Genomic DNA, 27533 nt, shown 5'->3' on the forward strand with positions numbered 1-27533 from the left:
GGGTCTTACTATAGAACCCAGGCTGGCCTAGAACTCTTGGGATCAAGCAGTCCTCCTGCCTTAGCCTTCACAGTAGCTGGGACTACAGCTGTATTTCTCCATGCCTGGCTTTCATCTCTTTTATTAGAATATGTGATTAGTCAGTGCTGATCTAGGGACTTGAAATGTGATAATCAAAAACATACTGCGAAACTTCTAGTTTCTCAGAAGGTGTAGATAGGAGGTCAAGGTTTGAGGCCAATTTGGGCAAAAGTTAGACCTTACCTCAAAAACAATCTGGGCATGGTGGGTAATGCCTGTAATCCATGCTACTCAGGAGGTGGATGTAGGAGAATCGAGGTCTGAGGCTGGCATAGGCCAAAGTAGGAGACCCTATCTGAAAGAACAAACTAAAAACAAAGAACTGGGGCATAGGCTCAAGTCATAGGGCACTTGGGGAGCCATGAGTTCAATCCTCAGTACTGCAAAAATAAAACAAAAAAGTGCCCACCACACCTGTGATCCTAGCACTCAGGAGCTGAGTCAAGAAAATTGTGAGTTCAAGGCCAGCCTGTGCTACATAGCAAGACCCTGTCTCAAAACCCAAAAAAGAAACTCTTGTTTAATTTTATCTGGATTTGTGTTGGGACAGTATTTGATGTTTAATGGTCTTTAAAGTCATACTTTCTGGTGCCACAATGATAACATATAATCGGATAAACATGAATTTTTTTAAATTCAGGAAAATAAAATTTAGAAAGTATCCTTGTTTCATAAAATCCAGTGTGTTTGGTTGTCAGTGAGCAGACTAGATAACTGCTTATAAGATGTGCCCAAAGCACTCCCCCTTCTCATTTAGCTTCTTTCCTGTTCAAATTCCACAACTCTCTTGGCATTCTTTTTTTTTTTTTTTTTTGGCTTTGAACTGTGATACTCTTTTTTTTTAATTCATATGTGTCTCTTGGCATTCTAATAGTCTATGGTCTTGGAAGAACTAATCTTGGGAGAGGTAATTAAGTCATTCATTGTGTCAAGCAATGAAAGATGAGGTTTACTGGTCCTTTCCTAAAAGCAGATTAATAGGGTGGTAAGATAAATGGCAAAAAAAAGCAAAAGATAGAAAGCAATTTATTGTTTCACAGATGACTTTGAGCATTCCTGGTATTAAAATGGATAGGAATTTACATGCCTTCTAATAGCAGAAATTACCTATTTCTGGCACATAGGTAATGGAAATTTTCTCCATGTAATTGCTGAAATGCCCTCATTTACATATAATAAGGTTGCTAGTAAAGTAATTTTTGGAAAATATTATGTTAACGTTCTTAATAAATTTTCTTTTGTTCTTTTCAATAGAGATAATCATAAGAAATGAATTTTAATACCTGGAATATCAAAGATATGCTCAGTATTCCCTCCGGCTCTGGGTAAGTTTTCTGTTACATTCTCTGGTATTTAAGACAATCTTAAGGTTTTATTGATTTTTATTTTTTTTTGGTACTGGGGCTTTTTTGCAGTACTGGGGCTTGAACTCATGGCCTTCACCTTGAGCCACTTAACCAGTCCTATTTTTGTGAAGGGTTTTTTTGAGATAGGGTCTCACAGAACTGTTTGCCTGGGCTGACTTCAAACTGTGATCCTCCTGATCTCTGCCTCCTGAGTAGACAGTGGTTTTATTGATTTTTTTAAGAAAATTATTTATTTTTGTCAGTACTGGGGTTTGAACTCTGGGCCTTGAGCTTGGTAGGCAAGCACTCCACAACTTGAGCCATTTCGCCAGCCTGGTTTTATTGATTTATAGAAAGAAGGCCCCCTTCCTATTAGGTTGTAGTAAAAGAGGTACCCCATATTCTGCTTCTTTACCCAATTTTTTTTGTGGTACTGGGGCTTGGACTCAGGGCCTACACCTTGAGCCACTCCACCAGCCACTTTTTGTGATGTTTTTTTTTTTTTTGAGATAGAGTCTCACAAACTATGCCAGGGCTGGCTTCGAACCTTGATCCTCCTGATTTCTGCTTTCTGAGTAGCTAGGATTACAGGTGTGAGTCACCGGTGCCAGCCCTCTTTTTTTTTTTTTTTTTAATTGCAAAAGCTGTATCAGTATCAATCCCGCTCAGGGTGTTAACTATATCCTGTATCAGGCCTATGGACTGGACCTGTGAGAATTGGACAGAGTCCAACAGCTGGAAATACACCTCAGTTGGGGCAACTATATTGAAATAGTAAGGAAGAAAATCAAGTCAGTCTTCAGAATGTGTTTGCTTATGTAGTTCAATTTGTAGGTACTATGGAGAGAAGAGCCATTCCAGGTGTTAACTTGGCTTATTGGGACAGAGCATGTACTACTGCTCACTGAGTTACTTAGATTCTAGCCACCAGATTGCAATAAACCTGCCATTGCTAACTGTGCCCCAGAAATAGTGTATATTTAAGGAATTTCCAGTTGCTTTTAGTATGCTTTTATCACTGAATAGTTTCTTTTCTCCCTGCCACCTTCCTGGAGAAAGTTATTAATCGATCAAAAACATACAGCACTGTTTTTTCCGTTCCTTTTTTTTTTTTTTTGGTGGTGGTACTGGAGTTTAAACTCAGGGTGTTGAGTATTTTGGGTATTTTGAGATAGGGTCTTGTGAACTATTTGCCTGGGCTTACCTTGAACCACAATCCTCCTGAGCTTTACCTCTGAGTAGCAATGATCATAGGTGTGAACCACCAGTACCCAGCTCTATTTTTCCTTCCTTCCCTTCCCCTCTCCCTCCCTCCCCTCTTCCTCCCTTCCCTCCCTCCCTCCTTCCCTCTCTTCCTTCCTTCCTTCTTCTCTTTCTTTCTCCCTTCCTTTCTCTTTCTCTTTCCTTTTCTTTCTTTCTTGGGTTTGAATTCAGGGCTCCATTCTTGCTGAACATGTGACTTACCTCTGAAGCCACATCCCCAGTCATTTTGCTTTTTTAGTTTGCCCTACCTTTGCCCAGGCTGGCCTCAAATCTTGATCCTTCTGCCTCCATCTCTAGAGTAGCTATGACCACAGATGTGCGCCACCACACCTGGCCTCATAAACATTTTTTAACAGATCCTCCTGTGTATAGATCTGAGTTGTTCATATTTTTCAGTATGAATGAGGCCTGTGTTAGTCTGCTCAGGCAGACTACATATGACAAAATGCCATGGATGTGGTCGGAGAAATTTATTTTCACAGTTCTGGAGGCTTGAGGTCTGAGATCAGAATGCCAACATGGTTTCTAGTGAGGTCTGTCTTCCTGACTTGCAGACCAGCTCTCTTCTTGTATCTTCACATGAGTGGGCAGGGGTTGAGGTGGGGGATGGAATCTCAAGTATCAGCTAGCTCTTTGCTATCTCTTCTTTTATAGGACACTAATCCTATCATGAGGGACCTACCCTCAGGATCTCATCTAAATACTTCCCAAAGCCCCATCTCCAATGTGAAATACCTTCACATTGGCAGGATAGGGTTTCAACATATGAATTTAGGGTCTGGGCCTGTGGCTTAAGTGGTAGAGAGGTTGACTAGGATGCCCTGAGTTCAAATCCTAGAACTACAAAAAAAAAGGGATTGGGGGGGCACCCCATGCACTCTTCATTCCTTGTAGGTACACATTCTATGAGAGTCAATGTGTATCATTTTAATTCACCTTCTGTATGCTTGGTTATATACATATATGATGTAAGTTTAAAAATTTACATAAATGATATGTAATATAGCTCCTTAAATTTTTACTTATTTGTCTGTGATGATACCACCCTGAATGTCTTGTCAAATTTTAATTTTTTATACTCAAAATTGTTTTTGAGGCTTATCCAGGTGATTATATACAAATCTAGCTTATTTGTCTTTTTTTTGTGTGTGTGTGACTGGGGTTTGAACTTAGGGCTTCGCACTTGCAAAGCAGGTGCTCTACCACTTGAACCACACCTCCAGTCCATTTTTGCTCTGGTTATTTTGGAGATGGGGTCCTGTGAACTGTTTCCCCAGGCTGGCCTCGATCATGATCCTCCTGATTTCAGCCTCCCAAGTAACTAGGATTACAAGTGTAACCCATTGGTGCCCAGTTAGCTTATAGTTTCTGACTGATGAAACAGCTAAATGCATATTCCACATTTCATTTATCTATTCCCTTAGTGATGAACAGATTCACCTTTTAAAAAGAGAATGTCTCTTAATCCCTAAAAGTTTTATGAACTTTGATCTCCAAAATGATGTTATAGCCCAGAATTCTGTGATAGAAGGAATAATGATATCATTCTTTTCGGTTTGAATTTCCATTTGGTTATTCCCAGGTTGTTATAATCAAAATGGGTGGCACTCAGAATTTACCTGTATTTCTTTGTAGGTAGTAGGGGATTTGGAAATCCAAACAAACTAGCACTCTGCCCCAAATACTCTGAAATAAATAGTTATAAATTGTGGTTTTATTTGTTCAGGATATTTGTCCGCTTTATGTTTTTCCTGCTTTATTTCAGGACCACTAAGTCATCTAACTGGAATAATAATCAGACTGATTGTTCTGCACTCAGTGATTCCCAGTTTCTCTTTGGATCTCAGTTTTGTCCAGAAAATTCAGAGACCTTATCAGCACCCTTAGACTTTGGTACCCACTTAAGACATCCAAAACAGACACAACAGAATTCTCTGGATGTGAGTCTGATTTCCAGAATTTCTGTACACATATTTCACAGTCGTTATGGAGATAAGCTATAAAGACTTATTCTTATTCTGTTGGAACATGTTTTAGAAATGTATATCACTAAGGAATACTATCATAAATATGCTTATTTGATGATTCATTTGACTTGGTGATCTGAAATGAAAAAAAATTTATGCTTACAGTTTTTTCTATTACTAAGACAATATAAAATAGTGTCAGTACCTTAACCACTTGTAGGGAGAATATCGCATGACTTTTCCTAGTTTAGTCATACTATATTGTTTGTGAAAATTTCATAAGAAAAACACTTTCATAGCTAGGAATAAAGTAACATAAATTTTATTTTAGGTGGACTTTTTTTTTATTACAAAACTTCATGTACTTTGCAGAGTATAGTAAACTGTGTACATTAATTCCTTGAAGAAGGAGGAGATGATTCTGAGGCCAAAGTTAATGAATATGGCCAGAGTGAGGAACAGTCTCTCTCACCTCCTGCCTTTTTGTTTGTTTGTTGTTTTGAGACAGGTTTCACTTTGTAACCTATACTGGCCTGGAACTCTTTATTTGGCCTCAAACTCACAATTCTTCTGCTTTGGCCTCTAAGTGCTGGGATTATAGGTGCTCTACCGCTTCATTCATGCCTCTAGTCCATTTTATTTTGGTTATTTTGGAGATGGGGTCTCTTGAACTATTTGCCCAGGTTGGCATGATCAACACAGTCTCAGCCTCCCAAATAGCTAGTATTACAGCTGTGAGCCAGTGTACCTGGAAATTTTAGCTGACTTTTTAAATATCTCTGCACTGGTAAGTCAGAAACTCTATTAGTAAAAACATTACTTTATTGTAAATATTATTTTCTGACTGATACTATAAGAGAAAACTACTACATATATTGTTTTTAGTGTTATGGTTTGCATTTAAATGGGATTCTGCATTGTATAGAAAATAGTGAATACTGTACATATTTTTATGTGTGGAATTCTATGTTGATTTTTGTTTTCATTTAATAGAGTGAGCCTAGTATTTTCACAAAGTACCAGACAAAACCCCAGTTGTTTGGAGGAGATACAAAGGATGAAGGCATATTTTCTCTACCTTTGCCAGTTGGAAAATCAAAAGGCCTCCTGAAACAGTTTGAAGATGAAAAGAAAAGGGCAACAGACAAATGTGACAGGTATGCGTACCTTTCAAGTGGATGAGGCAAATCATATTTTCTGAGGGAAACCAGTTTTTTTTTTTGTGGGAGTGGAATTTGAACTCAGGGTTTTGCACTTGCAAAGCAAGCACTCTGCCACTTAAGCCAAAACTCCAGCTCATTTTGCTCTGATTATTTGGGAGATGGAGTCTCATGACTTATTTGCCCAAACCGGCCTCAAACCTCAATCCCCCCAATTTTAGCCTCCCAAGTAGCTAGGATTACAGGCTTCAGCTAATGGTATGGGCAAAACAAAATAAACAACCAAGAAAAAAAAAAACAGTTCCTATATACAAAACAAGATGGTCTTTGTTTTCAAGGGTTAAAAACACTTTAAAAAATTAAAGTTGGGAGGGAATTCCAAGATGGCGGCTAGAGCTTACTGTCGATTAGTACACTAACACTCCCTGTTTATACCTTTGAAACTCTCTTGTCTGATACCTTGTTCTGCTTTCTCCCTCTTGTCTGTATATTTGTTTTCCACTTTTCTTTAATTTCTTGCTTTCCATCTCAGCTCACTCTTCCATTCTCAATATTACCATTGTTATTATTACAAGCTAGAAAATACTTAATTACACACAGTACAGCGACAGTAACAACACCAAGGACAATGACAGGAAGACAGAAAAAACAAGGAAACCAGTTTCCCCACAGCAAAAAATTAGTACAGGAACCAGAGGGGAATGAAGAGAACAGAAACTCAGAGCCAGACTCCAACAAAATGAAGATAAACTATGCCAAAGGACCCAATGAAGCCTACAAGAATAATTTAAAAGAAGACATACTACAAGTACTCAATGAGAATTTTATAGAGATGATACTGGATAGAGTCAACCAAAATGTACAGGAGACACTCAAGAAATTCCAAGACAATAAAAGTAGAGAATTTGAAAAAGCAAAAGAAGAAATAAAGGAAACCATAGAAGCACTGTATAAACACCAAAGTGAAAGAGAGAACACAATGAATAAATGGATAAATGAACTCAGGACAAAAACAGACAACAATAAAGAAGAAAACAGCCAGGATATGGAAAACCTCAGAAAAAAGAACGAAACAGAACTGCAAAACAAAACGGAAGGCCAATCCAGCAGAATAGAACAAACAGAAGACAGAATCTCAGAACTTGAAGATGAAATGGTAATTAAAGGAAAAACTGAAGAACTACTAATTAAACAACTCAAGACCTGTGAAAAGAAAATGCAAGAACTCACCGACTCCATCAAAAGACCAAACTTGAGAATCATGGGCATCGAAGAAGGAGAAGAGGTGCAAGCGAAGGGAATGCGTAATATATTCAACAAAATAATAACGGAAAATTTCCCAAATCTAGAGAAAGATATTCCCATACAAATGCAAGAGGCCTCCAGGACACCAAACAGACCAGATCAAAATAGAACTACTCCACGACATATCATCATTAAAACAACAAGTTCAGAAACTAAGGAAAGAATATTGAAGGCTGCAAGAGAGAAAAAACAAGTAACATACAAAGGTAAACCCATCAAAATCACAGCAGACTTCTCAACAGAAACATTAAAAGCAAGAAGAGCGTGGGGTGAGATCTTCCGGGCACTGAATGAAAATAACTTCAACCCCAGGATACTCTACCCAGCAAAGCTATCATTCAAAATAGATGGAGCAATAAAAGTCTTCCATGATAAGCAGAAACTAAAACAATATGTGACCACAAAGCCACCATTACAAAATATTCTGCAAGGGATCCTGCACACAGAAAGTGACACCCAACTTAACCATGAAAAGGCAGGCAGCACCAAACCACAGGATAAGAAAAAGCAAGACAGTAGAGAGTAACATCAAGTTAGGTACACACAATCAAACCTTCAAACAACTAAGATAACTAAATGGCAGGAATCACCACATACCTATCAGTACTAACACTTAATGTTAATGGACTTAATTCACCCATCAAAAGACACCGTTTGACAAAATGGATTAAAAAAGAAGATCCAACAATTTGTTGCTTACAGGAGACTCATCTCACCGACAGAAATAAGCATATGCTTAGGATGAAAGGCTGGAAGAAGATTTACCAAGCCAATGGCCCCCGAAAACAAGCAGGAGTAGCAATACTTATCTCTGACAAAGTAGACTTCAAACCTACATTGATCAAACGAGATAAAGAAGGACATTCCATACTAATAAAAGGGGAAATAGACCAAAAGGAAATAATAATCATCAATCTGTACGCACCCAATGTCAACGCACCCAATTTCATCAAACATACCCTGAAAGACCTAAAAGCATATATAAACGCCAACACAGTGGTTGTGGGAGACTTTAACACTCCATTATCATCAATAGATAGGTCATCCAAACAAAAACTCAATAAAGAAATCCAAGATCTAAAATATGCAATAGATCAAGTGGACCTAGTAGATGTCTACAGAACATTTCATCCAACCTCTACACAATATACATTCTTCTCAGCAGCCCATGGAACCTTCTCCAAAATAGATCATATCCTAGGGCACAAAGCAAGCCTCAGCAAATATAAGAAAATAGAAATAATACCATGCATACTATCTGACCACAATGCAGTAAAAGTAGAACTCAACAACAAAAGTAAAGACAAAAAACATGCAAACAGCTGGAAACTAAATAACTCATTACTTAATGAAGAGTGGATCATCGATGCAATAAAAGAGGAAATTAAAAAGTTCCTAGAAGTCAATGAAAATGAAAACACAACCTACCAGAACCTATGGGACACAGCTAAGGCAGTCTTGAGAGGAAAGTTTATAGCCATGAGTGCATATATTAAAAAGATTGAAAGATCCCAAATCAATGACCTAATGATACATCTCAAACTCCTAGAAAAACAAGAACAAGCAAATCCCAAAACAAATAGAAGGAGAGAAATAATAAAAATAAGAGCTGAAATCAATGAAATAGAAATCAAAAAAACCATACAAAGAATTAATGAAACAAAAAGTTGGTTCTTTGAAAAAATAAACAAGATCGATAGACCCCTGGCAAACCTGACTAAAATGAGGAGAGAAAAAACCCAAATTAGTAGAATCAGGAATGCAAAAGGGGAGATAACAACAAACACCATGGAAGTCCAGGAAATCATCAGAGACTACTTTGAGAACCTATATTCAAATAAATTTGAAAATCTAAAAGAAATGGACAGATTTCTAGATACATATGATCATCCAAAACTGAACCAAGAGGAAATTAATCACCTGAATAGACCTATAACACAAAATGAAATTGAAGCAGCAATCAAGAGTCTCCCCAAAAAGAAAAGTCCAGGACCTGATGGATTCTCTGCTGAATTCTATCAGACCTTTAAAGAAGAACTGATACCAACCCTCCTTAAACTGTTCCATGAAATAGAAAGGGAAGGAAAACTGCCAAACACATTTTATGAAGCCAGTATTACACTTATCCCAAAACCAGGCAAAGACACCTCCAAAAAGGAGAACTATAGGCCAATCTCCTTAATGAACATTGATGCAAAAATCCTCAACAAAATAATGGCAAATCGAATTCAGCAACACATCAAAAAGATTATTCACCACGACCAGGTAGGCTTCATCCCAGGGATGCAGGGGTGGTTCAACATACGAAAATCAATAAACGTAATAAACCACATTAACAGAAGCAAAGACAAAAACCACTTGATCATCTCAATAGATGCAGAAAAAGCCTTTGATAAGATCCAACATCATTTCATGATAAAAGCTCTAAGAAAACTAGGAATAGAAGGAAAGTTCCTCAACATTATAAAAGCTATATATGACAAACCTACAGCCAGCATTATACTTAACGGAGAAAAATTAAAACCATTCCCTCTAAAATCAGGAACCAGACAAGGATGCCCACTATCTCCACTCCTATTCAACATAGTACTGGAATTCCTAGCCAGAGCAATTAGGCAAGAAGAAGGAATAAAAGGAATACAAATAGGTAAAGAAACTGTCAAAATATCCCTATTTGCAGACGACATGATCCTATACCTTAAAGACCCAAAAAACTCTACTCAGAAGCTTCTAGACATCATCAATAGCTATAGCAAAGTAGCAGGATATAAAATCAACATAGAAAAATCATTAGCATTTCTATACACTAACAATGAGCAAACGGAAAAAGAATGTATGAAAACAATTCCATTTACAATAGCCTCAAAAAAAATCAAATACCTAGGTGTAAACCTAACAAAAGATGTAAAAGACCTCTACATGGAAAACTATACACTTCTGAAGAAAGAGATTGAGGAAGACTATAGAAAGTGGAGAGATCTCCCATGCTCATGGATTGGTAGAATCAACATAGTAAAAATGTCGATACTCCCCAAAGTAATCTACATGTTTAATGCAATTCCCATCAAAATTCCAATGACATTCATTAAAGAGATTGAAAAATCTACTGTTAAATTTATATGGAAACACAAGAGGCCACGAATAGCCAAGGCAATACTCAGTCAAAAGAACAATGCAGGAGGTATCACAATACCTGACTTCAAACTATATTACAAAGCAATAACAATAAAAACAGCATGGTACTGGCACAAAAACAGACATGAAGACCAGTGGAACAGAATAGAGGACCCAGATATGAAGCCACACAACTATGAGCAACTTATCTTTGACAAAGGAGCTAAAAATATACGATGGAGAAATAGCAGCCTCTTCAACAAAAACTGCTGGGAAAACTGGTTAGCAGTCTGCAAAAAACTGAAACTAGATCCATGTATATCACCCTATACCAAGATTAACTCAAAATGGATCAAGGATCTTAATATCAGACCCCAAACTCTTAAGTTGATACAAGAAAGAGTAGGAAATACTCTGGAGTTAGTAGGTATAGGTAAGAACTTTCTCAATGAAACCCCAGCAGCACAGCAACTAAGAGATAGCATAGATAAATGGGACCTCATAAAACTAAAAAGCTTCTGTTCATCAAAAGAAATGGTCTCTAAACTGAAGAGAACACCCACAGAGTGGGAGAAAATATTTGCCAATTATACATCAGACAAAGGACTGATAACCAGAATATACAGGGAACTTAAAAAACTAAATTCTCCCAAAACTAATGAACCAATAAAGAAATGGGCATGTGAACTAAACAGAACTTTCTCAAAAGAAGAAATTCAAATGGCCAGAAAACACATGAAAAAATGCTCACCATCTCTAGCAATAAAGGAAATGCAAATTAAAACCACACTAAGATTCCACCTCACCCCTGTTAGAATAGCCATCATCAGCAACACCACCACCAACAGGTGTTGGCGAGGATGCGGGGAAAAAGGAACCCTCTTACACTGTTGGTGGGAATGTAGACTAGTACAACCACTCTGGAAAAAAATTTGGAGGCTACTTAAAAAGCTGGACATCGATCTACCATTTGATCCAGCAATACCACTCTTGGGGATATACCCAAAAGACTGTTACTCCAGAGGCACCTGCACATCCATGTTTATTGCGGCACTATTCACAATAGCCAAGTTATGGAAACAGCCAAGATGCCCCAGCACTGACGAATGGATTAAGAAAATGTGGTATCTATACACAATGGAATTTTATGCAGCCATGAAGAAGAACGAAATGTTATCATTCGCTGGTAAATGGATGGAATTGGAGAACATCATTCTGAGTGAGGTTAGCCTGGCTCAAAAGACCAAAAATCGTATGTTCTCCCTCATATGTGGACATTAGATCAAGGGCAAACACAACAAGGGGATTGGACTATGAGCACATGATAAAAGCGAGAGCACACAAGGGAGGGGTGAGGATAGGTAAGACACCTAAAAAACTAGCTAGCATTTGTTGCCCTTAATGCAGAGAAACTAAAGCAGATACCTTAAAGCAACTGAGGCCAATAGGAAAAGGGGACCAGGAACTAGAGAAAAGGTTAGATCAAAAAGAATTAACCTAGAAGGTAACACCCACGCACAGGAAATCAATGTGAGTCAATGCCCTGTATAGCTATCCTTATCTCAACCAGCAAAACCCCTTGTTCCTTCCTATTATTGCTTATACTCTCTCTACAACAAAATTAGAGATAAGGGCAAAATAGTTTCTGCTGGGTATTGAGGGGGGGAGCGGGAGGGGGTGGAGTGGGTGGTGAGGGAGGGGGTGGGGGCAGGGGGGAGAAATAAACCAAGCCTTGTATGCACATATGAATAATAAAATAAAAAAAAATTAATTTAGAATGTAACACACATGTACAGGAAAGCAATGCGAGTCAACTCCCTTTATGGCTATCCTTATCTTAACTAGCAAAGACCCTTGGTCCTTCCTATTACTGCTTATACTCTCTCTTCAACAAAATCAGAGATAAGGCAAAATAGTTTCTGCCTGATAGCGAGGGGGTAATGGGGGAGAAGGGAGGAGGCAGGGTAGGTAAAGGAGGGGGCGGGAGGAAGGAGGGAGAAATAACCCAAACATTGTATACACAGATGAATAAAAGAAAAAATAAATAAATAAATAAATAAATAAATAATTAAAGTTGGGAGCATGGATCACATGGAGCTGTTTCTCCCAGAGCACGTAAGTGCATGAATATGCCACAGTGAAGCAAGGATATGCTGACTAGATGGGTTAGGACAGTAACAGGACCTGCTCTTCGCTGCTCCAACCCAGCACTCACTCACTGTGGATGGGAGAGTGGTGCATATCTTCAGTTGGTAGCAGAAATGAATTACTATTAAGACCCAGGTCACAAGATGTAGAAAATTCCATGTTAGAATATCAACAAAATTCAGCTAGAGTAGAACCTGTGTCACAGCTAAACCATGATGCTAAATTGCAAAATTTGGGGTGACTGGCAGATAATCACAATACAGATGTTGTGACCCTCAGTCCCCAGCATGGCTTCTTTCCCCACAGTAGCTACGGATACCTCTATGCCAAGGCAGCATCACCTGGCTTAGCCTTAAAGATCAGAGTCCACTACCTTCAACCAAGTGTGCATGCCAGCAAAGCCCTCTTTTTCCACCCCAAGGAGGCAGGCCACAGAAAGCCATGCAAAAGGTTGGCCTGGTTGTTTGGTCATACCCAACCAGCTCTAGGTCTTGCATCGAATACTAATCTCTTAATGGAAATGCTCTCCCAAACACACTCAGAAATAATGTTTTATCATCTAACTAGGCATATCTAGCCCAATTAAGTTGACATACAAAATAACCATTGCAGGTTGAGGATGCATCTCCATGGTAGAGTCCTTGTCTAGCATGCCCAAGGACCTGGGTATGCTCCCCAGCACTGCAAACAAAACAAAACAAATAAACACAAAGTCCTTACTACATATTACTCTTGTTTTTTAGTTCTTTTAACAATTGCTCTTTATTTGCTTTTTTTTCTTTTTTTGGATGATCTGTGCTGGGGGGGTTGTGGTTGAACTTAGAGCTTTGCACTTGCAAAGCAGGCATTCTACCACTTGAGCCACACCTCCAGCCCATCTGATTATTTTGGAGTTGGAGGGGGCAGATCTCACAAACTATTTTCCTTGACTGGCCTTGAACTGAGATCCTCCCCATCTCAGCCTCCCAAATAGCTAGAATTACAGACATGAGCCACTGATGCCCAGCTTTTCTTTGCTTTCTTGTCAGTGTGACTTGAGGTAGATTTGAATATGACTGCCACAATTTTGGCCTCTGAAAAGTAAATCTAGAAGATTAAAAAGATTTATTTTGTATTGTTGTGCTGGGTGTGGGTACATTGTAGCATTTACAAAGTAGAGTATTTCTTAAAGAAAAGAAAAATTTATATAATGTTACATTGATTTTGCTTAAAATTTTGTCTAATAGTTTGTTGTTTTTTCAGATCATCAGGTTTAGGATGTTAGATAACTATTTTAGGACCAAGAATATGATGCACAGTATTTTTGGTCATTCTGGGAATTGAACCAGGGCTGCTCACAAGCTAGGCACATGCTGTACCATTGACCAACACTCCCACTGTAGTATAATACATAAATTCTATTTTTTAATAGTTAAAATGATAGTAAAGTTTATTAGGAAAGGAATTTAGAATAACAGGATAAAAGTGGGGAGAAATGGGGAAAAAAGGGAGAAACATTTCCTGCTTCCCATGCAGGAAATTGGAGTAAAGATTCCTAATACATGAATTCTTAAGTCAGTTCAGCCTCATTTTCCTACATTGAAGTGTTAGTATTTTTTAAAGTAGTCCCCAAATTTTATACATATTCTTATTCACTAGTTTATATTTTTTTAGCAAATATGTGAGCTAAATTAAGGCTGCTATATGAATTTGTAAATAAAAAAGTTGAAGTCATAGAGAAATTCATTTGTTCATTACTTGGTAGTAAGTCATCACCAATGCTGTATCTTCAGGTATCAAAAAAAAGTAACATCCCAGCAGAGGTTATTTCCCTTCATTATTTCTGTAACAGTGAAGATTATTGGTAATTACATTTATTTTGAGAAAGATATATTAAAGAGCTCTTAGATTAGGTATCTTTGCTACTGTATACCTACTTTTATGTGTGTGTGCCCACATGTGCTAGGAATCAAGTCCAGGACCTCACATCGCTACCATTTAGCTACACACCAACAAATTCTATTTGAAGTTTTTTATTTTGTTAAGACATATTTCCCAGACATTGAAAGACTTTTTACCCTGGGAATTCAGGCTCTAAAAGTCTACTGGGTTCTTAGAGGCCCCTCAGGGCTTTGATAGAAGGCTGTAGAGAAGCAAGCTGCCACTATCTCTTTACTGGTTTGGACTAAGTGTTCTTAATTTTTTTGTTCTCTAGGCTTTTGGGTTATATTTTGTTTGAATAAGGTTTCTGCAGCTTTTCTTTTCTTTTTTTTTTAAATTTAGCTTTTGGACTGGTGGAGTGGCTCAAGTGGTACAAGTGCCTACCTATTAAGTGTGAGGCCCTGAGTTCAAGCCCCAGTACCACCAAAAAATAAAAAAATTTAACTTTAAAGTTCCTCTCAATATTACCTGAAGATAGGTATTTTGGGGAAGGAAACCAGAACTTGAAGTGTGAATGATCTGCCTTTGAGTTTTCTGTTTGGCTTTATTTCAATTAATTGATTAATTAATTTTTGCAGTGAAAGGTAGGTTTATTTTAAGCCAAAATTAAAACTTTTGCTTTGCAGCTGGATGCTGGTGGCTCACACCTGTAAATCATAGCTGCTCAGGAGGCAGAGATCAGGCAAATAGTCCAAGACCCTATCTCGAAAAAGCCATCTCACACACAAAAAAAGGGCTGGTGGAGTGGCTTGTACAAAACAAAAAAAAACTTTTGCTTTGTTAAGACACTGTTAATAAAGGGCGAAAAAGAAGTTGGAGATAAAGTTTAGTGATAAAGCACTTGCTTAACATGCTTGAAGCCCTAGGTTCAATACCCAGCACAATAGAAGAATAAAAAACTTATCATAATGAAATGATAAGTTTCAGACTCAGAAAATGCTTATAAACCACATTTTCAGAAAAGAAAATATGAATAATAAAACAAAAAAAAAAATAAAATAAACATACTTTTTTAGAAAGAAAAAAGAACTCTTAAGATTTAACAATAAAAATTGGGAAAATCTTTGAACAGATGCTTCATCAAAGAAGACTTAAGATGACAAATCAATGCGTGAATATATGCTTCAACATCAGTAGTCATTATGGAAATGAAAATTAAAATCTCAATATTTCTAAGCATCTATTAAAATGACAAAAATTAAAAACAGAAACTGACAATACCAAATACTGGGCAAAGATACAGATCAACTGGAACTCTTGCTGGTGGAAATCTAAAACAATACAGGGCTGGGAGTGTAGATCGCCATAGAACACTTGACTAGAATGTGCAAGGCCTAAATTTGATCCCTAGCATTGCAAGCAAAACTATGGCCATATAATGGAATACCATGAAAACTTATATCCATATAATTAACTATACACACACAACATGGATGAATGTCAAAGGCTAAATTATGCTGAGTGATAGAAATAAGTCCCAAAAGTTATGTACTGTATGGTTTTGTCTACATAACATTCAGACAAAAGCAAAGCTAAAGGGATGAGTAATAGCTCAATGGTTACCAAGGATTAAAGATGCGGGCTAGGATTCACCACAATGGGACATTGTGTAGGATTTTTTTGGGGGCGGGGGGAATGTCAGAATCATCTTGTATCTTGATTGTGGTGTGGTGGTTATATGAATCCTAAATATGTATTAAAACTCATAGAACTGTACACATATATTAATTTCATGTTACTTTAAAAATTAAAAAAGTTAAAATGTGCTGGGCACAGTGGCTTACACCTGTGCCCACCTTACACTTAATCCCAACTACTTGGGAAGTAGAGATTGGGAGGGTCATGGTTGGAGGCCATCCCAGGGGGAAAAAAAGGTAGTGAGACTCCATCTCATGTCATTTTTTTGGCAGGGGGTTGTGGTACTGCTGTTTGAATTCAGTCACTACATCAGCCCTTTTTTGTGATAGGGTCTCACAAACTGTTTGCCCAGGCTGGCTTCGAATCACTACCTTGAGTAGTGCCTGTAAATCTATAAACCTTAGTCCTCATAAGCAAGTTCTTCATATCCATGGGTTTCACATCTGTGGAGTTGAATGGATTAATTATAACCCAACATGTACAGACTTTTCTTTTGTCATTATTCCTCAAACAATACAGTATAACAACTGTTTACATCGCATTTATATTGTAGTAGATATTCTATGTAATAGAAACAATTTAAAGCATACTATAGCTGCTCATAAATTTATATGCAAATACTATGCTATTTTTATATAAGGGACTTGAGCATTCTCAGATTTTGGTATCTTTGGGGGTCCTGGAACCAATCCCCTATTAAGAGATGACTGTATTATGACTTTGAAAATCTCCACTCTCTCTTTCAAATTGGATATCCAATTTAGGGGATGTGTTAGAGCGCCTTCCTAGCAAGCTTTAGGTCCTGAGGTCAAACCCCAGGACTACCAAAAAAAAAAAAAAATTCTGCTGGGTGCTGGTGGCTTACTCCTGATATCCTAGCTACTCAGGAGGCAGAGATCAGGAGGATCATGGTTCAAAGATGCCACAGGCAGATAGTCCACCAGACCCTATCTTTAAAATACCCAACACAAAAAAGGACTGACAGAGTGGCTTAAATGTTAGAGTTCCTCCCTAGCAAGCATGAGGCCCTGAGTTCAAACCCCAGTGCTGAAAAAAAAAAATTCTTCTCAAGTGGGCTATTTAGCTGGATTTAGTGGTGCAAGCTGTAGTTCCAGCTCTTGGGAGATTAAGGCAGGAGGATAAAAAATCAAGGCTAGCTGGGGCTACAAAGCAAGACCCTGTCTCAAAACAACAACAGAAAAAGAGTGGAATATTTATTGGATTAATAATTGTAAATTTCTTTTTCATTAGAAATTAATACTTTCTCCAGAATTATCTCCATATTAACCTCATTTTTATAGTGAACATAATGATAAAACTTAAGATGAGTCCAAGAATTTTGGATTACCAGAAAGAAACCAATACCTTCTGAATCCGCTGCTGTAAAAATAAAACCTGGCCTTTCCTACTTTGGTGACCATTTGAGTTGCTAAATTTTGCCCTTGTTTTATGTTTTTTTTCTTCTTTTTTCTCATTTTTTTTAGTTTCTTTTTGCCCTCATTTTAGAAACATAAAATGTATATTTTAAAAAGAAAAATGAAGCTGAATGTGGTGGTACCTGTCTGTAATCCTAGCACTTAGGAGACTAAGGCAGGAGGATCCCAGTTTCAAGGCTGGATGGGACAACATAGCAAGTTCAAGGCTAGTCTGGGCTACATAGTGAGACCCTGTCTCAAAAACTAAGGCCAAAACAAATAAAAATGAAAGAAAGAAAAGAAAAATGTGATTTGTGTTGGAAATTTTCTCCTTTTTTTTTAACTAGCTGGGCACTGAGGTTTCTTGGGTCAAGTCTCCAACTCTAATCAAAGCAGCATTTTGGTTATACTAGATGGACACCTGCCATATTCATCTATTCTGTTACACATTGTTTCAATATTTCACAAAGATTTGTTCTCTTTTTTTTTCTCTTACTTTAGTGAGACTCTATACAACATTGTTTCCCATGTCAAAGAAAGCATTCACAGGGTAAGTATAGTTGCATTACAGAGAGTTAGAACATCTTACATTTTAAGAAGTTTCAGGATTGGGACTGGAGGAGTGGCACAAGCCATACAACACCTGCTTTGTGAATACCTTGTTTGTGACTGTGAAACCCTGAGTTTAAATTCCAGGCTCACCTAAAACAAAGCAAAACAAACAAAAAGTTTTATTGCTGGGGGCATGACTGAAGTAGTAGAGTGCCTGCAAAGCAAATATGAGGACCTGAGTTTAAACCCCAGTTCTACCAAAAAAAAAAAAAAAAAAACCCAAAACAAAACAAAGCATAATCATTGTATTGGCTTTAGTTCATGTATAATAGCAGTGTTTTAACTTACCATTTTTATAATCAAATGGCCATTCTCTAACTCAGTTAAATAAGGGAACAGTCTGAAAATTCTGTCTTAATTTTGGGGTTTCCTAGTTGCAGACATCTGTGGAAAAGTCTGAGGAACATCTCAGTTCAAGAAGCCAATCTATTTTGGATTCTTTGGAGACTGTGGCCAAGACAAGTGAGTGTCTCATGTTTGAGGTTATAGCAATAGAGAACACTGGTGATTGGTGAATGTGAACATTTTGACCCTAGCCAGGCTTCCCAGGGATATGACTCCATACAGTGTTTCAGATGAGAGGGTGGGTACATAATGTTATCACTAGGTAGTGGAACCTACCTCTGTGTAACAACACTTAGATCCCACTTAGAGGATTAAAGCCCTAATCCTGTACCTGGTAACTCTGCTGCCTTTGGGCAGGTACCTCTGCAGCGTTTCTCATCTTACTCCCTGAAGTGAATCAGCAGCCTTCATGAGCACCAAATGAGTTCCTTCTGTACTGTCAGGCATTGCCCTCTTAGGAATTAGAAATACTCCAGTTACCAGCTGTTCTTCTTGCTGCCTTAGTTTCAGTGGGAGTTGTTTTATAAGTAAATCATATAATCATTCTCAATGTCAGTTACAGTTTGTGGTTTGCAAAATCCCCTGCTCCACCAATTAGTGATTTACATGTAGATGAAACCATTTCCCTGGCCCTTATAAACAGAAGAGAGCCAACATACAATTCTCCTTAGGCAGATTTCTCTCTAGAACTGCCAGTTTCTAAGCAAAATAGAAAGCCGATGACTGTACATCTGTACTTGTTTGCATTTGTCTGTGTGTTTATTTTTTATTTTAAACAAATTGAAGTCAACTTATTCAAATGCCATGGAATGAATTGCTCATGATTTACAAAAATTAATGCCTTTGTGTGACTTAGAAATTAATCCCCATCTGTCTGCAAAGAAGCACTGTACTGTCTGTCTGTTGGCTTCCAACCTGGGTTTCCCACACACAGGGCAACTGTGCATCTGTTTGGAAACTGGTTCTGGAAGCTTAGGACTGTTATCCCACAAGAAGTAGCAAGGCTGAGCGTAAAAGGAAATCAGGGGTGCTTCCTTGTATAATGTGATAGAATAACTCAATTGTAAGTGCCCAAGGAAAGAATTCTGTTAGTTATGCTAAAATAACTGAAATAATAAACTTACAAGGAGGAAAGGTTTATTTTGGCTCACAGTTTCAGAGGTTTCAGCTGATGGTTACTTGGCCTTGTTGCTTTGGGCCTGTGGCAACATAGTACATCATAGTGGGAGTGCTTGGCAGAGAAGACCTGTTCACTTCTTGGTGGCTGAGACAGGAAGGGGGCCCATGTCCCAATATCCCATGTGTGTAAGGGCACAGCCCCAATGACCTTATTTCTTTCCCCAAGGCCCCTCCTTCTAAAAGTTCTACTACCTCCAAATAGTACCATAGGTGGGTGACCAAGCCTTTCACAAAGGGCCTTTGGGGGACACTTCCAAAGCAGCATACTCTTTTTGTTCTACATTCAAAACTGGGTGACAAGGGAGCCAATGGCTTATGCTTATAATCAGAGCTACTTGAGAGGTTGAGATTGGGAGGATTGAGATTGTGGTTCAAGGCCAGCCTAGGCAAATAGTTTTCTCTAGACCCCCATCTCCAAAATAACCAGAGCAAAATGGATTGGAGGTGTGGTTCAAGAAGTAGAGCACTTGCTTTGAAAATATGAAGTCCTGAGTGCAAACCCCTGTCCCACCAAAAAGAGAGAGAGAGAGAGACGGAAAACATTGCTATTTAGGAACTCTTGTATGGAAGGATAACTAACATTTGTTCTCTACTGCAGATACCTACATGGATATCTGAAAAATATTTGGCTAATTGAGTTTAAGTACAGGAATCCAGCACATTAATAAGTATATAACCTCTTTCTAATTGTTGACAAGTAGAATCGTACTTGTGTTGAGAAGTAGGAGAAAATTTGTTTTATAAAATATTTTTACTTTTTGTAATGAAGAAATGAAATTTTTTTTAGAAAACTCATTTATTGATAGATTTAAAGGGTAGTACATTTTTGCAAAAATGTGGCAGTGAGAATGCCATCATAAAAAAGACAAACTTGAGCTGGGGACTGGTGGCTCATGCCTATAATTCTAGCTACTCAGGATGCAGAGATCAGGGGTATTGAAGTTTGAAGCCAGCTGGGGCCAATAGTTTGTGAGACCCTATCTCAAAAAAAATCATCATACACATACACACACACACAAAAATGGCTGAAGATGTAGGCCCTGAGTTCAAACCCCAGTAGTAAAAAAAAAAAAAAAAGAGAGGCAGAGAGAGAGAGAGAGAGGAAGAAAGAGAGAGAGAAACTTGTACTAAAAACAATCTGAATTCTTCATCGGCAATATTACATGACAATCAAAGTCCTCGCATACTAATTATTTCCTCTTTGTCTATATTGCCAGTCACCCATGCATCTTAACAAAAATAAGATTATCAGATAGAACATTCTATGAACTTTAAGATCACATTATTAGGAAAGTCTGGAAGATTTGCAAAGTATTATCATCCATGTGTGCAGTCTCATTTGTAATCCTTTTTAATTTTTTTAATGGTACTGGGGTTTGAATTGAGGACCTCATGCTTACTAAGCAGACACTGTACCACTTAAGCCATGGTTCCAGCCCTCATTTCCCATCATTTTTACAGTGATCATTAATGAATAAAGAATAAATTTGTAAGTTTATATATCAGGCCATTTGATTTCAACACAAAACTGTTACAAACTTTAGGTAAATACATGTTTTATAAGATACAGCTACCACTTAAAGAAATTGAATAAAATTCCAGAATTTAAAAACCAAATAGAGACAATTAAGTCTAGAAGCATTTTCTACCATTTATTCTTATTATCAAAAGTGCTTCAACTCTACTCGCAAAATAAAAACAAAATAGTACATATTGGACACATACATCATATTTTTCTTCCTATGGCTTTAGCTTATGCCCTATCCCACCAAGACACACACAAAAAAAACCAACAAAACAACTTTATTTGACCACATTCATAGAAAATGACACCACAAGAAATGAAGGCATGGCTGAAGCAGTAGAGCTCCTATTTAGCAAGTATGAAGCCCTGAATTCAAACCCCAGTACCACCCAACAGAAAGACAGAGACAGAGACAGAGCCGGGTGCCTGTGACTCACACCTGTAATCCTAGCTACTTGGAAGTCTGAGATCAGGCGAATCACAGTTTGAGGCCAGCCTGGCAATTAGTTTTGCAAGACCATATCTCCAAAATAATCAGTGCAAAAATGGGCTAGAGGTGTGGCTCAAGCAGTAGAGTGCGTGCTTTGCAAGCATGAAGCCCTAAGTTCAAATCCCAGACTAAAAAAAAAAATTAAAAAAAAGTTACACCAGGATACTCTGTAAAACAGAAGGTGCTGTCATCCGTTCTGTGTCCAAAGGATTTTTCTCCATGTCTTATACAAGGCATGTAACCATTGAACATGTTGTGTGCCAAATCAAAACATAATTTCAACCTATGTCATATCTCATAGAGATGGTGAACATAGTAGAAACTGGAACTTTTCCAGCAGGTTTTTTTTTTGCGGTACTGGGGCTTGAACTAAGGGCCTACACCTTGAGCCACTCTCCCAGCCCTCAAAGGGTATTTTCGAGATAGGTTTTCACAAACTATTTGCCTGGAGCTGGCTTCAAACCTGGATCCTCCTGATCTCTGCCTCCTGAGTAGCTAGGATTACAGGTGTGAGCCATCAGTGCCCAGCCAGCAGTATTTTTCTCAAACATTGTCAAAGCAGCAACTCTTTCTTTAAATCATAAGATTATCTCTTTATACGTAGTTGATCCTTGTTTTACTTGGGCTTTGTTCTTTCAAGCAACTGACTGATTTCCCTTCAACGGAATGTTTGTTTTTCCCATCAAAATTAAAGAGAAGAAGTACATTTAAAGTGATACAGATTGTGCTCTACATGCAAAAAAACTTCTAGAGAAAATCTTCCTAGCTTTAAATATACATAAATGCACAGGCTTCATTAAAAAAAATAGGATCATATTCAAAGTAAAGTCTGTGTCAAATAAACAGAGAAAATAAAAAAGTGGTCAGTGGTAATAAGTATAATGCATAAAACTTAGTAAGTTTGGGGGCATTATTCCAAAATTATTTTAAATAAATCCCAAAGAAATGAAATATTTTACTATTAAATGGTTTCTTATTTTTCTGTATAATCATTGCTTCACTATATAAATATGGTACCAACACATACAATATATTGAAAAGGTAAAATATTCTTGAATTGTATATCATCTGACATTATATAATGAACAAAAAACACTCTCAGTTATTTCCAATAAGATGATCATTAAAGATCATGCTTTAATCCTAACCACTTGAAAGGCTGAGGATCAAGGTACAAGACCAGCCCAGGCAAATGATGAGACCCCCCCCCCCGCATCTACCAAATAACCAGAGCAAAATGAACTGGAGATATGGCTTCATATCATTAAAAAAAAAAATCACAAGAAAGGGTTGGTGAAGTGACTCAAAGTATAAACCCTGGAATCAAACCCTAGTACCACAAAAAAAAAAAAAAGACTATCTGATATATTATTCCTGTTATTTGTAAATTGTACTTGTTATGCATTTAAGATGTATTTGAACTAAAAAATACCTCCCCTGTGCTTACCAAAGAAGTAAAAGCGAAAAAAAAAGTGTTCAGTTTTCCATTATAACTTTTTTTGTGGAGGCATGGGATTTGAACTCAGAGCTTTGTACTTGCAAAGCAGGTACTCTACCACTTGAGCCACAACTCCAGTCCATTTTGTTCTGATTATTTTGGAGATAGGGTCTTGTAAACTATTTTCCTGGGCTGGCCTCAAATTGCCATCCTCTTGCTCTCACCCTCCCAAGTAGCTAGGATTATAGGCATGAGCCACTGACTCCATTCTCATAATATTTTATCTTCTCTGTAACAGTTTGAAATATGGCTAAATAAGAAATAGAGAACTTCTGATCATTCCTAAACTAAGCCATATTATAGAACTTTAATATTCTTAACAAGATTGTGGAAGAGGTACAAATTATCTTTTTTTCAGCTATTACATACTTTAATTTTCCCCTTCAGTTCTTATTTAGTCATAATTATATAATCAAGTATATATTTCATACCAACAGTCTGTATATGGATGGTTTTCTAGCATTTAAATTATTCAAAATTCTTCTCTAGAATAGGATCATGGTAATAGTGTTCTCAAAATTTTTCATGTTGATATGTCCTTCATACTTGAAAGTCAGTTTTATTACATACAGTATCCTAGACTTGCATCTATCTTCCTTGAATAATATATTCCTTTTTCTTCTGATATAAAGCATTGCTGTTGGAAATTTAATCACAATCTAAAATTTCCCTTCCCTTCTCTTTTTACCTAGATAGGCAAATACATCTTTTCTTTAATATCTAGTAATTATTTTGGATTAATTATCTTGTAAACAGGTAGCCAGCCAGTTTGTTCCAGTGCCATGATTAAATAATCCATCTTTTTTTAACCGCTAATTTAAAGCCCCTATTTTAATTTGGGTCATTTCTGATCTCTGTTCTGCACTCTTACCCTCCTGCTTATCATTCAAGTTGCAAGAATAATACAATGTAAGTATTCCAACTCTCTGCTTAACCATGTCAGTGAATAAAGTCTTAGAATCAAGTTCACAGATCTGATATGGCTCACATACTCCTCTGTCCAGCTGTGACCTATTTCTACTCAGGCCACCTGGTCCCCTGCTCACCATGTTTCAACCATGTTGATCTTCTGGTTCCTTTTTTTGGGACATGCTTGCCCTTCTTTTGGTAATATTCTTTCCCTTATGGGTTAATGGTAATTCAGCTAAATATCTCTCATGAGGGCAGTCTTACCTCACTCCTCAGACTGACTAGTCTGCCTAGTTACATAGCCTCAACCTCTATACACTTTTCTTTTAGAGTACTCATTACATCTTTAAACGGTTATTTGTGACAGTGCCAGAGGTACACACCTGTAATCCTAGCTACCCAACACAAAAACAAAGCTGGGAGAGTGGCCCAAGTGTAAGAGTGCCTGCTTAGCAAGTGTGAGGCCCTGAGTTCAAACCTCAATATCAAATTTTAAAAAGCTAGTTTTTGTATCATTACTCATTATCTATTTTCCCTGATAAGATTAAAATTTCAAGAGGGCTTTATGTTTCTTGATCATTGTTATATCTATAGTGCCTGGAACATTTTTTGTTGTTGTTGTTGGGTTTGGGGTTTGAACTCAGAGCTTCGCTCTTTCAGAGCAGATGTTTTACCACTTGAGCCACACCTCCAGTTCATTTTAGTCAGGTTATTTTGGAGATGGGCTCTCTACAACTATTTGCCCAGGCTGGCCTCGAACCTCAATCCTTCTGCTCTCAGCCTCCAAGTAGCTAGGATTACAGGTGTGAGACACCAGCACCCAGCAGGAGACATTCATTAAATACTTGTGGAATAAATATAACAGCATCTTCACATGGACTGTAGTCTAGCAAGAAGATGGCAATAATTAATTGCAACACAATGCTATTAAATTAATTGTGTGTGTGTTTGTGTGTGTGTGTGTGTGTGTCTGTAGAATCATTTACCCCATGCAAAAGAGGAAAATCAAAATCAGTCCTGATGTGGTTCACACCCAAGTCACCAAACCTATTAGGATCCAAGTGTAAATGGGATAAATAAGTAGAGGGTGACAAGTGATGGTAAAGCACATGCACACATTACCACCTGCAGAGGAAAGAAGCACCCAAGCTGGGTGAGAATTGGTATTCTCTGAGTAGGTGAGTGCTGAGAGCAGAAACAATAGGACTTAGTTGGTTCTAAGGTAGTGGTTATCAGGAAGAGGGAGGTGTGAGGGATAAAAGCAATTGTACTTCAAGCTGATGGAACAGCATGCACAAAGGCCTCAATGGTGAGAGGGAAAGAGAGAGAGAGAGAGAGAGATTGAGAAATGACAGAGAGCACAGGGAGGAAAGAAGAAAGAATACTCAGAAAACATAGTGCAAACATGAGAAGTGGGGAAGAAGGAGCAAGCCTGGGGCTTGTTAGCCAATTTTAAGATCTGGACTTTGTTCAATGGCTAGTGGGGGTGCCATTGAACCAGTAAAGTTTCAGAGGACAGGATGATAGCTGCATTCTACAAAGATCACTCTGATGACAAGACCAAGAAGGAAGGCCAAAGAGGTGATTGGTACTGTCATCTTATCTGGGCAGCACATTCTCAGGGTCTAGCTAGTACTGATCCTGACCAAGATCTTCTTAGAGAGGGAGAGAAAAAGGTTGTGGAGAAACTGCTCTGTTGGGGAGCCCTGGGTGTTAACAGAGAAGGCAAGTGGGTTATGCTGGTGTGCAGCATCTCCCTTTCTACCACTGTGGATCTGGGCAGCTGTGATGTACCACAGTCTTCATTATCATTGTTTTGTATTTAGTGCAAAAAACTGCAAGAGTCCAGAGTGATCTGTTGTTTGAGGCAATGCAGGACAAAGGCAATAGGGAGCAGGCCATCCTTGAGATACAAAAGAGATTTGAAACTGTAAGTATAAACCCCAATTTAGTTTTTTTGCTTGTTTGTTTTTTGAGATAGAGTCTAACCATGTTGCCCAAGCTGGTCTCAAACTCCTGAGCTCAAGTGATCCTCCTGCCTCAGCTGTATGCCACCTTGAAAGCAAGTGTGTTTTGAGCTTTGTTGCCAAGTCCCAGAGAGACTCCTTTAAAATTGCAAATTTTCAGATAAGATCACAGGCCAGCACAAACCTCTTGGTAATGAGCCAAGGTATAGACTGTCTTCCTTCCCCAGTGTTCCCATGTAGGATGTGGGCCCTTGTCCCTGCTCCATATGTAGCCATGCTTATCCTGCAAGCCGCCCTGGAAGGGACAACCTTTGTCTACTGGTTTGTTCTCACATTTTATTGTACCTTCTTACTTGCACTGTCCATCATTCTCTTCTTTCTCACTGCATCTACCCAGAAACAAGCAGAGTTTATGGAAATGAAGTCCAGCCTGAAGCACCTTGAAAATTTAGTTGCCCAGCAGAGTAAGGACTTTCAGCAGCTTTGTGAGCAACTAGGACAACTGAATGTTCCTGGTGTCCTAGAAGAGATAAAGAGATTGATCTTGGTGCCTCAGGTACCTAAGCATGTGAAAGACAGCACTTCTCAGACTTCACCATCTCTGACCCAGAGCCTCAATTTCACCAGACAAGAAAAGTACACCTCTGAAGAGTCAGGTACTTGGCAGGCCCAGGCACCCTCTGATGCAAGGAATTCTAATACAGGCTTTCTGAAACCTGGAGAGTTTGCTGTCTGGGATGAGGGAGCAAAGAGTGATGGTCTCCAAGAAGAGACTGTGCTGCCAGCAGTTGGGCCCCCTAAAGGAGATGGGTATGTAAAAAAGGCTATCACTAAAATAAGTCCCAAGAACCATGGCTCTAGCATTCCAGGATACAAGGTTTGTGGTGACAGGGACTTGTTTTCCCAAAATGCCTCACAGCTCATATCCCAGGACTTAAACAATTTTGCAACCACCATTAGGAATGTCTGCCCAAAATATCAAGCCCAATGCATGTTTTCTTATGACCCATGTGAACAGTTGGTGACTGAACAGAAAGGTAGGACTGTAGGAAGAGGGAGGAAAGGCAAGAAGCCACAGCCAAAGAAAGCCCCCAGAGGCAGGCTCCTGGATAGGAAGCAAGAACAAACCCCAAGCAAGACCTATACTTTCATTTCTAAATATCAGAGTCCCCAGGCTCCAATGGGACAGCAGGAATCTCTTGCTAAGCCCCTGCATCTGTGGAGTCCCAGAAGTTCCACAAAGTCAGATTGCCGTATTATGGGAGAAACATCCAAGCCCAGTAAGATAGCAAGAAGATCCACAAAGCCAGTTTGCCATGTTCTAGGAGGAACAGCCAGTAAGACAGCAAGAGCAGCTGAAGGGAGCCTTTTGCAGTTCACCAGGTACTCTTTCCAAGACAACAAGCTGCTGTCCAGCAGTTCCCAGGGGGACCACCAGATGAGCTGGTTCAGTGACCTCAACCTTGAAGATTCAGAGCCTCTTCTGTGTAAGCAGGAAGGGAAGACTTTGTTCTATGACCTGGGTTTTGATAGTAGTGATGATGACTTCTGACCAGCCAACAGTGACTTTAGCTGATGATTTATTAATCTCAGCTAGAAGGACAAATTGCAGAGCATTTGGACAGGGCAATAGCAGAAAGTTGTAGAAGCC

At 38.3% G+C, this 27533-nt stretch overlaps 1 protein-coding gene across 2 annotated transcripts; it reads left to right on the forward strand.

Annotated features, from left to right (window-relative positions):
- Positions 1–1341: 1341 nt before the first annotated feature.
- Iho1 (interactor of HORMAD1 1) lies at positions 1342–27443 on the forward strand. 2 transcript variants are annotated; one of them, XM_074059689.1, is made up of 8 exons: positions 1342–1406; positions 4456–4630; positions 5651–5814; positions 17859–17907; positions 18344–18431; positions 25742–25845; positions 26280–27124; positions 27179–27443. In XM_074059689.1, exons 1-8 carry the CDS (start codon positions 1351–1353, stop codon positions 27432–27434), a joined length of 1737 nt encoding a protein of 578 aa, XP_073915790.1. In that variant the 5' UTR covers positions 1342–1350; the 3' UTR covers positions 27435–27443. The 2 variants fall into 2 exon arrangements, with proteins under 2 accessions (XP_073915790.1, XP_073915789.1); XM_074059688.1 differs by having other exon boundaries at positions 1351–1406; positions 26280–27114; positions 27172–27443.
- Positions 27444–27533: the final 90 nt, after the last annotated feature.

The sequence above is a fragment of the Castor canadensis genome, chromosome 17 (assembly GCF_047511655.1).
Source record: "Castor canadensis chromosome 17, mCasCan1.hap1v2, whole genome shotgun sequence".
Taxonomy (NCBI): Eukaryota; Metazoa; Chordata; class Mammalia; order Rodentia; family Castoridae; genus Castor; species Castor canadensis.

What these genes read in the sequence shown, in the direction of transcription:
- Iho1 (XM_074059689.1), top strand. Translation starts at nt 1,351, where the DNA reads ATGAATTTTAATACCTGGAATATCAAAGATATGCTCAGTATTCCCTCC. An exon ending in GCAACAGACAAATGTGACAG is followed by an intron (nt 5,815 to 17,858) that starts GTATGCGTACCT and finishes CTCTTACTTTAG; the next exon opens with TGAGACTCTATACAACATTG. An exon ending in TACAAAAGAGATTTGAAACT is followed by an intron (nt 25,846 to 26,279) that starts GTAAGTATAAAC and finishes GCATCTACCCAG; the next exon opens with AAACAAGCAGAGTTTATGGA.